General features: G+C 37.9%; 2 protein-coding genes across 7 annotated transcripts; one reads left to right on the top strand and one right to left on the bottom strand.

Annotated features, from left to right (window-relative positions):
- The first annotated feature begins 542 nt into the window (after positions 1–542).
- LOC107560712 (protein FAM122A-like) lies at positions 543–8,458 on the top strand. 5 transcript variants are annotated; one of them, XM_016244989.1, is made up of 10 exons: positions 543–1,469; positions 2,788–2,863; positions 2,952–3,005; positions 3,209–3,252; positions 3,499–3,553; positions 4,874–4,975; positions 5,090–5,175; positions 5,295–5,356; positions 5,439–5,535; positions 6,893–8,458. In XM_016244989.1, exons 1-10 carry the CDS (start codon positions 1,345–1,347, stop codon positions 7,026–7,028), a joined length of 837 nt encoding a protein of 278 aa, XP_016100475.1. In that variant the 5' UTR covers positions 543–1,344; the 3' UTR covers positions 7,029–8,458. The 5 variants fall into 5 exon arrangements, with proteins under 5 accessions (XP_016100475.1, XP_016100454.1, XP_016100467.1 ...); XM_016244968.1 differs by having other exon boundaries at positions 5,283–5,356; XM_016244981.1 differs by having other exon boundaries at positions 6,890–8,457.
- Positions 8,459–10,473: 2,015 nt separating this feature from the next.
- On the bottom strand, positions 10,474–16,928 carry LOC107560686 (motile sperm domain-containing protein 1-like). 2 transcript variants are annotated; one of them, XM_016244934.1, is made up of 6 exons: positions 16,687–16,928; positions 12,568–12,847; positions 12,397–12,472; positions 12,068–12,300; positions 11,010–11,171; positions 10,474–10,928 (listed from the first exon to the last, which is right to left on the bottom strand). In XM_016244934.1, exons 2-6 carry the CDS (start codon positions 12,719–12,721, stop codon positions 10,897–10,899), a joined length of 657 nt encoding a protein of 218 aa, XP_016100420.1. In that variant the 5' UTR covers positions 12,722–12,847; positions 16,687–16,928; the 3' UTR covers positions 10,474–10,896. The 2 variants fall into 2 exon arrangements, with proteins under 2 accessions (XP_016100420.1, XP_016100426.1); XM_016244940.1 differs by lacking the exon at positions 16,687–16,928 and adding an exon at positions 16,412–16,673.
- Between the last annotated feature and the right edge of the window lie 35 nt (positions 16,929–16,963).

Here is a 16,963-nt window from a genome sequence, read left to right as displayed (position 1 = left end):
TTTTCTACATAGTATTTTTTGTTATTATTGTTTTAATAGAGGGGATTTTCATCTACTAAAGCTAGCCGGAGTTACCATCACCTGACCTGTGTAAATGACCTTGCAGTCGCCTGGCTCAAAATCTTGTGTCTCTCATTAGAAGAAGAGAAAAGAAACATTGTCTGCTGCCAGACAAGAGGCCTAGCAGTGAGCTGTAAAGAAACATGTGACTCTGGTGTTGCTCATTGCTGGTGTCTTCTGTGCAAAGCCATTTTATGCTAAATTAGGTTTTAGGGCGGAGTGTAATATTGTTGGACATGTATAGATGGAGGTTAAGGTCTGAGACATGTGGAAACGATAAGTAAAGCTTAATGGCTGTGTCCTTATGCTTAGCCTGAATGAAGAGCCCCCCCCCCCCCCCCCCCCACCCAATGCCGTTGGGTCACAATGAGACGAGCCTAGGAAAAGTTTCCAGGAAATGTGATTCCATTGGCTATTTCCCCGAACGGTTGCCATTCAAAAAGGCACGCCGGCGGCTATCGAGTTTCTGATTGGTTCACGATGCTGTCAGTCAGTCCGGTAGGAACAGAAGGGGCGGGACTCTTAGCTGAGCCGTGGGTGCGCTGCGGCGTCCAGAAAATAGATAAACAGAATATGCTAACCTATGATTGACGCAACTAAGTTACAAACTCATCCAACTAGATACTGACACGCCAAACTGGCAAACAGAAGATGTCGAAGAGGAGCTGCGCGTTTGTCTAGTGATTTACATGCGTTTGCCCGGCAGCAACCCATCACGAACAGCAAGCTAGTTAGCAACATGATGATGGCCAGCTGAACATTGTTGTGCCTTCAGCTCTTGTTATTACTGCGCTCACGGTTTAACGGTTTAATCTTCTCTTCTCCTGCTCTGAATTGGTGCCTTTCATGCCTCCTTTCTACATGCACTCCTAGACTTGTAATTATCTGACCGGAGCTGCTCTGTTTTAGGTGCTTGTGCGCCATCAAGCTAAGCTAGCAGCACAGGATTGGTGTGCATGGGCCAAACCCCTTTCACATATTAGCTCGCAGCTAACCAGTCGCTGGATCTACAAGTTTGGACCAGAAAGTGAAGAGTTTTCTAGAAAGATACGCAGCGCAGATCGATCAAGCAGAATGTTGGTTCGCAGAAACCCACGGATCTTTTCGGTAGGCTGTGATCGAGACCTACATTGACCCTTAACAACGACAGAAGCCCCGGTCTTTCTATACAGGCTGCAAAATGAGCACATAGTAAACTGTGACATTGATCTGCTTTGTGCCTTTCAACGATGTAGCTTTGCAACCTGCGTGCTTTTTTGCGGCATACTTATAAGGACAATAAAGATGAACAATCAAGGAATCATGTCACAAGAGAAGATGGAGCTGGATCTGGACATCCCGTCGTCGCTTGTTCAGAGCGATGGGCACTTGAGACGATCTAACAGCGAACCCATGATAAACGGCCTGAGGTGACGACTGATAGCATATTGTGTGATGTTTAGACCAGTAAATGTATTATGTTGGTATATTATTGGAAGTGTCTTTCAATCTGGTGAGCTGCCTACTTGATCATGCTGAAAGATCCAGTCTAAGCTGGTAGCTAACTGGTTTTTAATTGGTCCAAACTGGCCATACCAGTTTAAAGTGGTCAAGCTAGTTTTTGGAACCTGGTAGCTGGTTTACCATCTTGAACCAGCTGGAAACCACAGATTTTAGCTTAAAGATTATTGTGCTCACCCTCAGGCCATCCGAGATGAAGGCGAGTTTGATTTTCCATCAGAACATATTTGGAGAAATGTAGCATTACATCGCTTGATCACCAGTGGATGCTCTGCAGTGAATGGGTGCCGTGAGAATGAGTCCAAACGGCTGATAAAAACATCACAATAATCCACACAACTCCAGTCCAACAGTGAATGTCTTGTGACGTGAAAACCTGCATTTTTCTAGTAAATCCATCATTAAGATGTTTTTAACTTCAAACCATTTGTTTATGATGGTACTCATTCACTACATAGGATTCATTGGTGAGTAATTGATGTAAATTTCTCCAAATCTGTTCAGATGCAGATGCAAACTCATCTACTTCTTGGATGGCCAGAGGCTGAGTACATTTTTATTTTGGTGTAAACTATTTAGGATATAGGTTTGCAAACAGGGATGAAACATTTAATTTTGGGACATCATGTTCCCAGCCTTGATGGTGAGTTCCTACACGCTTTTGATGTCTAAAAATGCTGTATAGCTTACTAAGTGTTGAGACACCATGCATGACTGTTGTGGTTACTCTCTCACTCATAGAGAGTAGAGACATGAAGCCGTGCTAGAATAACATGCTTCGAGTCATCAGGGCCACCAGTCTCTGAAGAACAGACTGTGTTGGTAGTATAAAACTCACACATTAGGATTGCAATGGTTTAAAAGCCAATATTCACTCTAAATGCATGTTTTAAATCTTATTGTGACTATTTCCATGTTTTGACCTCCTTTGTTCAATTAAAGTGTCATAACTAGACCTTCCGGTGAAACGCCAGACTTCTCTCTGGTGATGCATGCAGGACTTCTCCAATTTTTTTCATTTAAACCCACATCTCAGAATCCAATCAACACCTCTTGGATTGAACCAAATCCCCACCCTACTTCCCCGCAATCGGTTACACCCGGATATACGTCGCAATACAGAAGAAAGGATCTATTGCTGCTTATTCAGTTTTATCATGACTTGAAAGTTTAAATGAATAGTTTTTTAGTACACGCTGATGTTGAAAAGGTCTTTTCTTTCTCCAGTGATGCTTCACAGGTGTTCCAGAGAGAGGTTCTCCGCAGCAGAAGAAACAGTACTACTGTTGTTCGACCCAGTGTGGTATGTAAAGAGTTGCAGAATGCAATGTTAATGTGAGAATTGGCTTTTTTTTAATGCATTTTGTTTATTGAATGTTCATGCTTTTTAGGTTCCATCTTCGCCAGTACGTGTTCCTAGCACAAGACTGCAGAGGATCAAACAGGTACAAAGTTTCCTTCAGTTTACGGGAGTGCGTGCTTAAAAGTACATGCTAAAATTACATTTTGGAGTTCTCGCAAACCACCTGTCTTTCAGATTCAGACTGGTTGGTTAGTACTCCACTCCAACATGACATGTACAGAAAGTCACTTGGTGTTGGTGATATATTCGCTCATATGGGCATTCTTTGTGTTTGTTTATTTGTAGGAAGAGGGTGTTGATGTGATGAACCGTGAAACTGCTCATGAACGGTAAGAGCTCACATCTGCTGAACCCCAATAGGGTATTGGTTTCTCATTTATCAGTTGCTGACAGCAGGTTTTGTCTGTTTCTAGTGTTCATAACAATTGACATGTACTGTGCACACTGAAATTAGGTCTTCTATTAGACTGCTTGACTCTAGTCATTGGTTGAAGGGAATAATGTCAGTGTTTAGTGACATCTATTAATTTTTCCCGTCTGTATTTATTTTTCCCCCATTATGTCAATTGATCTAGAGAGGTGCAGGCAGCCATGCAGATGAGCCAGTCTTGGGAGGAGAGTCTTAGTTTGGTAAGAGCCTGGTTTATGTTACTGTTCAAAAGTTTAAGGTCAGTAAGATTTTTGTTTTTGAAAGAAGTCTGCAAGCCCAAGGCTGTATTTATTTGATCAAAAATGAAGTAAAAACTGAAATTGATTTATTAGTTTAAAATAACCTTTTCTATTTGAATGCATTTTAAAATGTAATTTATTCCTGTGTTGCAAAGCTGAATTGTCAGCGTCATTACTCCAGTCTTCAGTGTCACATGATCCTTCAGAAATCATTCTAATATGCTGCTCTAGAAACATTTATCAATGTTAAATGTTTTTTCCAGAATACTTTTGCATTCTTTTCAAGAATCTTTTGTAATATTATCAATGTCTTTACTATCACTTTTGATCAAATGCATGTGTCCTTGCTGAATAAAACTTTTAAACTGTGTATAATAATATTATTATTATTGCAAAATGTATAATTTAGGTTTTTAAAGGAACACTCCACTATTTTTGAAGTTAAACAGTTGAGTTTTACCGTTTTCGAATCCATTCAGCCGATCTCCGGGTCTGGCGGTAGCACTTTTAGCTTAGCTTAGCATAGATCATTGAATCTGATTAGACCGTTAGCATCTCGCTCAAAAATGATCAAAGAGTTTCTATATTTTTCCTGTTTAAAACTTGACTCTTCTGTAGTTACATCGTGCACTAAGACCAACGGACTGATTACATTACACCGGAATGAGAGTATAGTTCCTAGCCATATCGGCCTAGAAAATCACAACTTTCATTTTCCGTCGGTCTTAGTACACGATGTAACTACAGAAGAGTCCAGTTTTAAATGAGAAAAATATAGAAACTCTTTGTGGTCATTTTTGAGCAAGATGCTAACGGTCTAATCAGATTCAATGATCTATGCTAAGCTACAGCTAAAAGTGCTACCGCCAGACCCGGAGATCGGCTGAATGGATTCGAAAACGGTAAAACTCATCTGTTTAACTCTAGGGGAGTTGGAAAATGAGCCTATTTTCAAAAATAGTGGAGTGTTCCTTTAAACGGAATCTTCACAATTAGTATTGTGTGTAAAAGTTGAGGCAATGTTCTCACTCAGATAATATGATGCATGCAGTAGCTCTGTTGCTACACTTCCTCTTCCCTTATTGATGGGATTGTGGAAGAGAAAATGGAAGCATGCTAGAAAAAAGCTCCTGGAGTCAACAGGGCCACCAGTCTTTCAAGAACAGACTGGATTGGTAGTATAACACTCCGACACTACATTAGTAATCAAGTGGTTAATTAGTGTTAATAATAATTCTGTCATATTGGGTAAGTGATTTATATGGTTGTGCTTGATTCTAGAGTGATAATGATCTTGAGAAATCTTCATCGTCGTCGCCGAAGCGGATTGATTTTGTGCCTGTGTCTCCTGCTCCTTCGCCCACCAGAGGGATCGGAAAGAAGGTATCTCTTCCTTTTTTTTTTTCTTTTTTTTTTTTTTAAATGAATAACTTGCTGTACTGTTGTTGTTGTTTATGGCTTAATGCTTTGACTGACTTCTTTCTCTTCAATGAGCAGCAGTGTTTCTCTCCGTCTCTTCAAATCCTGGTGACCAGTAATGGTCTGACGCCCAGCCCTGTTCCCAGCCCAACACGCCGCTTCAGGTAAGTTCTGTTCAGGCATCCCGCCACAGTAAGAATGTTTTCTGCCGACATCAGGCATAATAGTGTAGGATATTAAGCTGAGTAGCTGATGTCACTCTCATCAAAAGTTTGCCCAGCAGGAGGAGTCAGAGCCCGATCAACTGCATCAGGCCTGGTATTCTGGGTCCTCTCAAACGCAAAAGTAAGGAAGCAGTCAAGACACTTTCTTTTGCAATGTTGTTACAGCTGGGATGCCTAAATAAAATATTTTGGTGGATCCTCAGGTGAAATGGAGACAGAAAGCCAGCCCAAGAGACTCTTTCAGGGAACCACCAACATGCTGTCCACAGAGGTGTCTCACTTGCCTGAACTTAACACCTGGTGAGTTTTCACAGTGGACTTAGTATTTTAATTTTATATGAGTACATTATATGAGAAGTGGATTTGTACTTGGATGTTTTTGCGTTATATAATCTCCGTCTATTTTTAATCTGTCTACTAGTGTTGTCCAAAAACAACAACAATGGTATATATCAATTCATATGAATATTTCAAACTTTCATTACTCATTTCTCCCAGTATCGATACAAGCTGCACACTTTCGCTATCTTCTCTGACAGTGAGTTGACACCACATGCAGTGTGTGTAAAGTAGTATACTGTCCATTGCGTTGCATATTTCATAGTGACAGCACGCAGAACGCAGCACTCTGTTCATTTACACGCTTGCAGCTCATGATCCAGTGTTTTCAGCATCTCAGAGTGGCTCTGTTCACAGTTAAGCCCAAAGTATACTTCAGTCCACGTTATACAACGGTCCACGCACCGTCTGGGTGATGTAATCTGTTTTTTTTTCTCTCGGGTGGGTTTAGCATGCAGGTCAGTTTTTATGTCTTCATGGACAGTCCACGATTTGTGATTAGTCAAAACCCGTTGTCATAGAAACTAAAGTTTCCCTGTACTTTTCCAGGATAAAACACAGCCCGTCTCTTAAAAGTGAAGACATGAGTATTGTATTTTTACTACTGTAAAGCAAAATATACTTTTTATTTACTGGAATTTTTATAACAATAGTAATTTATTTAATAATTAGTATAATACTAATAATAAGAGTCTCAGTTGCTAAGAAAGTATTTTGACTGATCAAAAGTAAATTCAATGTTAAAAATTAGTTACATTTTAATGCCATTCATTTTGTGACAATGTTTCCCCATGGTATCAAATGTGGATATTTTTCAAGGTATTTTAGCAAAGTTAGAGATTCCAGGATTATGGCAACATTAATGGCGTCTGTCAATTATTAAATGGCAGGAAAAAAGAGAACATTGCCTACTTTCATTTTGTTTCATTATTTTAATAATGACCGTTTGGTTAAATAACTGAGAAAACTTGAAGCATTATTTACTTAATACTGTAAAATGGTATGGCTGCGTTTTGTTGATTTATTTATTTATTGTGTGTAGTAGCATATTACTTTGTTGAATATTGCTGTGAAATTGTAGTTCGTATCAAGTGTCATCTACTGGAATATAGATATCAATCCTATTGGTTATATTTTGGATTATATTTTGTCATGTTCATTCAAAATATAATTCTGGCTTAATTATTTGGGGAAAACTTTACACACAACTGTCAAGACTAAAATGAATAGCAAACTCATTTATTTTTGTTATGAATGTATTCCAGCTGTGAAAAAGGACCTGTTTGTAACATGCTTTCTCTCCGTGTCTCTCCAGCAGTCTGTCTCCACCAGATCTTCTGGATGGGAGTCTCAGTAGCATCGGCTCCTCGGACTCTCCCGCCAAGATGGAAGGAGTGTCGCCCTCCTCCAGTAACTCTTCCCTCACGCCCCTTCAGGACCTCTCCCCTAAGTGATCCGCTGAGCATCACGGACATCACAGGAGGACTGGGCCGCTTCTCAGGCCCTTTTCCACTCATTTTACTTTTATTCCCAATGCCTTCCAAACATGGCTTTTGTTTTTTTCCTGAATTGTCCTGTTATGTTACGTTTGAAGCGAGGCGAGAGAGTATTCCGTGTGGGACAGACCCTAAGGGCATGGAGAGATTGTGGATGTTTTTTGCATCAGCTGCTATAAATAGATGTAAAACATGGTGTATGGATCTGTATCAAAGCGAACAACGTCACAGAAAGAGGATCTTTGATTTTGTTTCTTGTTTTAGTTCCCTTATGGGGCAATTATCTTTTTGATACCGCTTCGAAAATAAAATGCTTCGAAAATAAAACCGTTGCTGTAAACAGGAGAACAACTACAGGTTTCCAACCAGTTTTGTGCGTGAGAATTTAACTTATTTTTTGCTTTTATTTGTATGCATGTATGTACATAAGATATGTTGCAAAACGTGCAGAGGTAAAGAGCTCGACTGGCAAACTGACAGCCGCCTCTTCTGGAGTTTTATTAGCGGTGCAACTGCACTTTAAAGGGGCTGGATTTAATTTTGGGCTTTGTTCTGATTCTGCATATTTAGTTTTTCAGGAATGGCCTTTTCTTGATTTTTCACGTAGGTGGAGGAAGGTATTTTTTCAGATCTTGGCACTTCATTCTCTGTTAGAATGATATTCATGGTTGCTATACACAACTACTGCAGATGGGATTTATTATTGCAGCTGTTGGTAACCACTAAATCCTCGATTTGAACACTACAGAGAAACTAAACTGCCTGTGTTTGATGTTTGTCAAGCTAAAGACGTGTGTTCAGCCGTGTTGTCATTTTTACAGCTTTCAGAGAATGGAGCAGAACATCCGGGCTGAGATGAATGATGTCCATTGTATGTTTTTGCTTCTCGCGCAGTGACTTCGCCCCGTTTCTGTTATTCGGGAAGGATTTGGAGGAGAATGCGCTCTACAGAGTTTTCAGTGTTGTTTTTCAGAGGCTGTTAACAGCGACACAATTGGCAGTTTAAAATGTGAGAAGCAGAAAAGTGCAAAGAAATGAAATCCTCCAATCAAAAATGTTTTTTGTGGAGTTTAATTTTTTAAATGTAATCTACTGAAACGGCGTGCCATTAAATTTGTATATAAGAGAAATGTACAACTGTAATTGTAGGAGTTCTTCATTTGGGGCTGTAGTTACTTTAGTGAAAGTGTTTTCTTTTGTAAATGGTTTTCTAAATTTCATTCAAAGAAATTGCTTTATTTCCTTAAGCATGATATGATGTATCATAAATTCATTTTTCTGTGGAAGAAAGTGCTTGTAAAATCTTTTTTTTTCCTCCCCCATTTAATTAAGTTGAACACTGCAGTGTAAATCTTTTTCTGAATGTCTTTGCAAACAAAAATACAGTAAGTGGGTCATGTAGATCCAGATTCTGTTTTGGCAGTTTAAAATGTGAGAAGCAGAAAAGTGCAAAGAAATGAAATCCTCCAATCAAAAATGTTTTTTGTGGAGTTTAATTTTTTTAATGTAATCTACTGAAACGGCGTGCCATTAAATTTGTGTATATAAGAGAAATGTACAACTGTAATTGTAGGAGTTCTTCATTTGGGGCTGTAGTTACTTTAGTGAGTGTTTTCTTTTGTAAATGGTTTTCTAAATTTCATTCAAAGAAATTGCTTTATTTCCTTAAGCATGATATGATGTATCATAAATTCATTTTTCTGTGGAAGAAAGTGCTTGTAAAATCTTTTTTTTTCCTCCCCCATTTAATTAAGTTGAACACTGCAGTGTAAATCTTTTTCTGAATGTCTTCGCAAACAAAAATACAGTAAGTGGGTCATGTAGATCCAGATTCTGTCCTGTAGTGATGGGTGAAGTGTATTTGTAGTTTGTCCTGTGGACGTGTCGAATTCTTTATTTAATGATTTTTACTGTCCTTTCTGAAGAGGACTGAGTGCTGTCATGAGGACGTGTAGTTGTGCTCTGCGCTCTCTGAACAAATTTTGTTCCCATCATATCAGACTTCCAGATGTCAGAAATAAATTATTTGTCCAGCCATGTTGTTGCCTCGTCTTGTGATACCAAACTTATTTGCTGGTCAGTGTGGTTATTGTCTTCAAAAACATAATGGTTTTAACAGGTGTTAAAATGTACTCTATGGTATTTCTTGTATCAGTGCACTTCATTTACTTCCTTAATGAAATGACCCTTTTAACAGATTGATTAATTTCCACAAATTAACTTTGTGAATGTATAAGTTAACTATTTTTGAAAGTGTCTTATGCTCACCGAGACTCTATTTATTTGATTAAAAAAAAAGCAAAAATAGTAATCAAATATTAATTCAATTGAATTAACAACTGTTTACTATTTGAATTTATTCCCGTGATGGCAAAGCTGAACTTTCAGCAGTCATTTTTCCAGTCAGTCTCACTTGATCCTTCAGAAATCAATCTAAAATGCTGATTTGCTGTTTAAGAAACATTTCTCATCAGTGTTGAAAACCGTTGTGCTCCTCTTTGATGAGTAGAAATGCAAAAGAACCTAAAACCATGCATTATATTACCTTGGGTAATACAGCATCTAGTTAGGAAGGGGTTTCTAATAGTTTCTGACCGAGAGGGTGGAAAGAGCCATTCATATTCAAGCTTGTTCTTCAATCTGTTATAACTTACAAAAAAAATATATATATATTTTTTAAACAAGCCAAGTGAGACTCTATTTATTTGATTAAAAAAAAAGCAAAAATAGTAATAAAATATTAATTCAATTGAATTGAACACAACTGTTTACTATTTGAATTTATTCCCGTGATGGCAAAGCTGAACTTTCAGCAGTCATTTTTCCAGTCAGTCTCACTTGATCCTTCAGAAATCAATCTAAAATGCTGATTTGCTGTTTAAGAAACATTTCTCATCAGTGTTGAAAACCGTTGTGCTCCTCTTTGATGAGTAGAAATGCAAAAGAACCTAAAACCATGCATTATATTACCTTGGGTAATACAGCATCTAGTTAGGAAGGGGTTTCTAATAGTTTCTGACCGAGAGGGTGGAAAGAGCCATTCATATTCAAGCTTGTTCTTCAATCTGTTATAACTTACAAAAAAAATATATATATATTTTTTAAACAAGCCAAGTAAAAACATTGGCTTACTGCCAGCTTACTGAGTATCTAATTCTGTTTCCTCTATATTTTCCAAATGTTACACTAAACTAGTTGGAGGACAAGACGTCAGTTTTCAGGGATGCTCAAAGTAATCAGCTTATTTCTAAAACATTTATCACACTTCTGTTACATATTGCTCCCTAATCCGTCTGAACTATGATTCAGAAACTAATGTTACTACCAATACTTTTGAACATAAAACTGTTTCTAGGAAATGCTTTTAACAATCAATTTTCTTTATTTGATGTGGCATCTATAGAGATTACTGTGCACAAGATTTAAGCAGTGGACAAACATCGGAACAAAAAAAGCCATTTCAGTCTTGAGAGAAGCAACAAAAATCCAGAGACGCAGAATATGACGTATAACAACACATTTAATTTAATGTATTCATGTTCCTCTACACCCCACCCCCCCCAACATAGTCAGCCAGATTCAATGCCAAGCTCAGTCAGTGTTCAGCCTGTAAACAGAACGCTCCCCTCCCCTCGCCCATGGATCTTTGTGTCTTCATTGTGTCTGTGAGTTTGTGATGATCATTTAAGAAGTTAGTTCCTGTTTATAGGGAGTTTCTCAGACGTGCTTCCCCTGCATCCTCACAACCCTCCTGGCTGTGTTAATGTCCATATCTCCCCTCTTCATTATCTTGGTTCCTATCAGCAAGATTGTTTCCAAGAGCACTTCAAGTGCGCAGAATTACCATTGTAAGAAGACCTGTGCGACATGGGAAAGAACCATGATAAAGTGCAGAAGACTATGAATATTTGGAATATGATGCTTTTTTTTTTGACTCACCTAAAACATAAGCAGCTACAAGTTTCTTGTTAACACTTAAGTGGAGGTAGACAGGCACTGTGGATTCCTGCTCTCCCAGAGTTGGGAGCATAAGGGCCGCCATACACACCAGGCCTAAAAGGACAGTGAGGAGGCTGGGACCCCCAGACGCTGTACGGCTCTCTGTGCAAACAGAAAAGGAAGAAGCAGATGGTTTTAAAATGAAAGCAAACCACCAAACAATAAAAATAATACAGCTCTCTGACTCCCCATAATACAGCCCCCCCCCCAATATGAAAATTGTAAAAACGTTTTAATAAAAAAAAACAAGTATTACTTCTAGTAAATATAAAAAAGACATTGCTAAATTTCAATTTGTGAAGAAAAAGTAAAAAAAAGAATAATTGTAAAACAAAACAACTTTACATTAAATAAAAAAAATATAAAAATGATTTCCAGTCAATATAAAATTTTGTGAAAAAAAATTTAAAATAGTAAAAACTTACCATTTAATAAAAAATAATACTATTACTTCTAGCAAATATTCAAAAATTTGCTAAATTTCCATTTGTGAAGAAATAATAAAAAAAATAAAATAAATAAATTGAAATGTACTTTTTGAAGAAAAAATGTGTGTATAAACTGTTTAGAATTTATATATATATATTTATTAAATGTATACATTTTTACTTTTTTTTAAGTAATATGTAACATCAATAAATACATAAAATAAACAATAATATACATAAATATATGTATATATAAAATTTTTCAGAATTATTTATACTGTACTACTTTCATATTGTGACGACTAAAACAAGATATTCAACAACAACAAAAAAGCTAAGACATGGTTTTATCCTTAGTGAATTGCCTGGATTATAAAAAGTTGTTTTTATGACTGGTGGATTGGACATTTAAAAAAAATGCAGAGGGTTGAAAAGATGGAGAAAGCCATTACTCTTTGAAGAAAGATTACCAGCTTTTTTCTTTAGAAATACAAGTGCCTATGAATCAATCACAGTATGAACCAAGAATGTGTATTAAGAACATAAATGCACGTTGACTGTAAAATGCACCTGTCTGGAATGCAGTCTGTTCAAAGAACACTCTGTCGGCAAGCTGCTCCTTCATCCTGTGCTCCTCTTCCTGGGGCCGGACCTGGGGCTGCTCCTGAGCGGCGGAGGGCAGCAGAGTGGCTATCACTTCCTTCCTGCCCAAAGCCTTCCTCTGACTCTGCTCAGACACCTGCAGCCGGAACTTATCAATCACCCCGTAATGACAGGCCCGCACGTCCCTATGGCGGATCACGCTGTTTGGCGAAAATCACAAGAGATGGAAGGTTGTGAAAGGCTGAAACAAATCAAATCTGCTTAAAATATTTCAAGTGCAAGACCTGGAAACTTACATATCCACACAACATTGTGGTTTAACAGCACCTGTGGCATCCACCACGGCATACTTGTTTGGTGCTGTGCACAAAACTGACGAAACAACAAACAGTAAGAAAGGAAGGACCACTACAGCACTCTACTGTAAGAAGGCTTCTCGTGGGTAGTAAGGAAAATGTATGACTCACCTTTGAATTTAAGAGCAAACTCATAAGGGTTGTAGAGGGTGAGCACCTGCTTATGTGAAGCCTGCTCATCTGCGTAGAACACCAGCTCGGTGGGGAACACAAACACTGGAAGGCTTCCCTCCACTAGGTCAGGCTGCCGGCTCTGCTGCTGCATTGGCTCCAGCTGAGCTCACGTCCTCCTGCCCTTATTGTATTCCCACTCCGTCTCTAGGCTGAAACGGTGCAGAGATCCAGTTCTAAATGCAGCCAGTCCCGCTCTTTGGCAGCATGACGTTCACCTCTGAAATGACAGAAACGGGGCCATTTCATCATGACAAGCAACAGGAGGCAGGAGTACAAAAACTATGTTTAAACAGAAATAACAAAGCTACTCATAATAATAAAAAGAAAACAGAATATCAAAAATACACAAAAACCCACATTTAGTGTGAACTGAATGGCTAAAGTCACTATGTGTAACTGTAACACTACAGTTCCAAAGTTTGGGGTCAGTAAGATTTTAATACTTTTATTGGGCAAGGATGCCCTACTGTGACTTTTGAATAATTTAAAGACTTTTATGTCACAAATGATTTCTATTTCAAATAAATGGCGTTCTTTTGAACTTTTCATTCATCAAAAAATCCACAATGTGTCCATAAAAATATCAAGCATATTTTAAGTTTTCAACATTCATAATAATAATAAATGTTTCTTGAGCAGCAAATCAGCATATTAGAAGACTGGAGTAATGAAGCTGAAAACTCAGTTCTGCATCACAGGAATAAATTACATTTGAAAATATATTTAAATAGAAAACAGTTCTTTTAAACTAATAATATTTCACAGTATTGCTGCTTTTATTGTATTTTTGATCAAATAAATACAGCCTTGGTGAGCATAAGAGACTTCTTTCAAAAACATAAAAAAATTCCTGACCCAGAACTTGTGAAGGGAAGGCCACACAACCAGTGGCGGCTGGTGGAAAATATATATGGTAGGGCGCCACATCAAACAAATTTAGCATACATCCCGGTATGATTTCTTCCAGTATAACAAAGGGAAAAGTATTAAGACTTGAAACATTTTAAATAAAGATAATGGTTTTACCAAATTCAAGATTGAGGATGATTCTCCATTTCCCACAAAACTATATTCTCTGCAAGCTTTTTTCAAGGTGAATTAAAACCGTTTATAATTTTCATAATTCACTATTTATGTATGCAGTGCAACAGCAAAAACTGAGGAAAAAAATAAATGTTACATTTGTTTAGAGCATTTTCTATACATAAATAACTAACCACAAGTCAAGCTGCAATACTAAACAGGACCACACGAAGATGCCAACAGTCGCATTAAAGGGTTAGTTCACCCAAAAATGAAAATTAGGCTGCGTTTTACTCACCCCCGAGGCATCCTAGCTGTATATTACTTTCTTCTTTCAGACAAATCCAGTCGGAGCTATATTAAAAATTGTGGCTGGCTATTCCAAGCTCTATCATTGCAGTCAGCGGGTGTTGCATTGCTTCAGTCCAAAAGAAGTTAAATAAAAAGTGCCCATGCATAAAAAAAAAAGTGTCTCACACGGCTCCGGGGGGTGAACAAAGGCCTCCTGTAGCAAATCGATGCATTTTTGTAAGAAAAATATCCATATTCAAAATGTAATAATCACTTGAATCTAGCTTGCGCTCACTGACGTCATGCTCCCGGAGCTGCTTCTGTGTACAACTGCTGGCGTAAGCTAGATTAAAGTGATTATTATGTTTTGTATATGGATATTTTTTAAATATCCCCCCGGAGCCGTGTGAGACACTTTTTTTTTATGCATGGGCACTTTTTATTTAACTTCTTTTGGACTGAAGCAATGCAACACCCGCTGACTGCAATGATAGAGCTTGAAAGATCAAAGACAATTTTTAATGTAACTCCGACTGGATTCGTCTGAAAGAAGAAAGTCGTATACACCTAGGATGCCTCGGGGGTGAGTAAAACGCAGCCTAATTTTCATTTTTGGGTGAACTAACCCTTTAACCAGACTGTATATAAATATATACAGATCCATTCAGAATTATTAAACAGAGCAAAACACAAATTAAAAAGGCAAATAAAAACATTCTGAATTTGTCGAATGTGGCGATCTGAAGGCAGCTCAACATGACCAGTGAACAGTTTCTCTGTCAGAGTGAGTGTTGGTGTCTGTGTTTGAGTGTCTACATAAACCCCACTGACCATTGCAAACTCCTATAAAAACAGGCTTCTTCAGCGAGTGTCCATTATAAAACACCTGCCAGACATGCAACCATACATAAATGTGCTCACGCAAAAAGCTATCAGAGAGCGCACATACACGGTTTGTTTGTTTGCACATAAATAATAACTAGAGAACAGTCTGGGCGATTCTCGGCCATAGTGAAATCACCCAAAAAGGGGCGGTACTCCACAGAACGTGACTTGATGCTGGACTATAGATCCAGAGGCAGAAGAAACAATCAAGAACAGTGACAGCTGTGGTTGAATGTGATAAAAAAAAAATCCCTCCCTTTTGCACTTTGGTGGTGCGTCGCCCTATTGCCCTAATAAAGAAACCGCCCCTGCACAGGATTAATTATCCTATTCAATGTATCATGTTAATAAAAAAATATGTAATATGTCAATATTTGATCTGAAAGACATTTTTTGTACAATAAACAACTTTAGTACAGTGCTGGGCAAATTGACATAAAATCTGAGTCCTAAAACAAAACCAGCTTAGGACTAATGCAACAGGAGGTTTAAATAAATTACATCTGACAGCATGAATATGTCTAAGCAACAACAGTTTCTCTCAGATTTATTTCTGGCATGAAAATAATAAAAGTATGCTTCAGAAAAGTGAAGTAAACACATGCATGAATTGAAATGCAGAATATATAATAATTTATTCAGTGTGTCTTGTTGATAATTATTGTATCATACGGTTTATATCATATTGTCATGCCTATGTAGTTCATAGTAATATTAGTAAATCTCTTTTTGATTTGAAGTACATTTTGCACAATAAACAACCTGTACAGTGCTGGGCAACATGACAAAATCTGTCATAAAACAAAAGCAGCCGAGAACTACTGCAACACGTTGTTGAAATAAATTACAAATTACATGAATAATTATACAATGAATACATAACAACAGTTTCTCCCAGACCTATCTTTGGCATGAGAATAATCAAGGGATGCTTCAGAAAAGTAAATTAAACACAAGCATGAACTGAAAAGCTGTTGTTTACATAAAAAAAACTATTCAGCTGTTGCTACAGATGAGCAGGTAAATAAAACGAAAGCCAAAGCAACCCGCAAGGCACGTGTCAATATAATCTGATCATGGTGTCGATGTAATAATGACTAATAGATGATGGCCAAGATCTCTGTACCAAAACAAGCTCCTGCCTACACGTGGCCAGTCATGTGACCATGTTTACTGAACTCGTCTGAAACTCGAGGATTTCGCAACACGATCTAACGCAAATAAACAGCGTCTAACAGCATACTGGTGAGGTCAGTGACACAGCATGACAGCTGGCAGACACAAGGATGTCTGCTCTAAAATAGCAGTCTAGAGATGGGTTTAACGGAGTTTTAGATAAACACACCCAACAGGCATTTAAGAAAAATACTCAGCTAAATACGAAACCCACTGCAAGTGTCCTCTTGAAGTCTATTGTGTTTTGCTGACACTGACAGGTAGCAGAGAAATCGCTGTGTGTAACATGACATTCATGTTTTATTAAACCTATACATAAATCGTGTGATGTCAAATATTCCTTAACTATAATACATCTGCTTGTCTCATGTTAAACCAAATTCAAGAAAGATGTCGGTAACGTTACCTGCTTGAAAAATGATTAACAAACGCTGGCATGTCAGTTTTCCACAGTAACTAGTCACTTAATAAGACGTTTCGTTACTGGTTGAAGTATTCAGTCGACACAATGTTCTGTATTGTTCACTGGATGTAGACGTATTGATGCTATGGTTACCCTTTCATGCTTTTAGCATAACAATACGGTAAAATCGAGACAACAAAGCGTTTGAAATCGCGTTATTCAATGTCGTTATTTAAAGAATAAGGTAGATCGAAAACAATTGAAAAACGTTTGTTTACCTCGCTCCCGTTTAACGATATTTATTCCAATTCCCACCCCGTTTCCTTTTTCTTTGTCAGCGCGGTGAATGCTGGGATACTGGAGGGCTTCAGGAGTTCCGCCAGTCTTCTATGACGTCACTGGGTTTCGCAAATGCACTTTCTGTTATTTATAGTATTTCTCTGGGAATGTTTTCAGAAGATAAATGATGTCCGTATTTCGTTTTAGATCTCCACATCTTAGCTACAGTTTGGGGGACCGTTTACCCGTCATGAAAAGTCTTAAAGTGACAGTTCA

The sequence above is a fragment of the Sinocyclocheilus grahami genome, unplaced genomic scaffold (assembly GCF_001515645.1).
Source record: "Sinocyclocheilus grahami isolate Dianchi unplaced genomic scaffold, SAMN03320097.WGS_v1.1 scaffold23.1, whole genome shotgun sequence".
NCBI classification, from domain to species: domain Eukaryota; kingdom Metazoa; phylum Chordata; class Actinopteri; order Cypriniformes; family Cyprinidae; genus Sinocyclocheilus; species Sinocyclocheilus grahami.
Note: the sequence above shows the minus strand (reverse complement) of the source record. Positions and strands in the feature narration are given on the sequence as shown.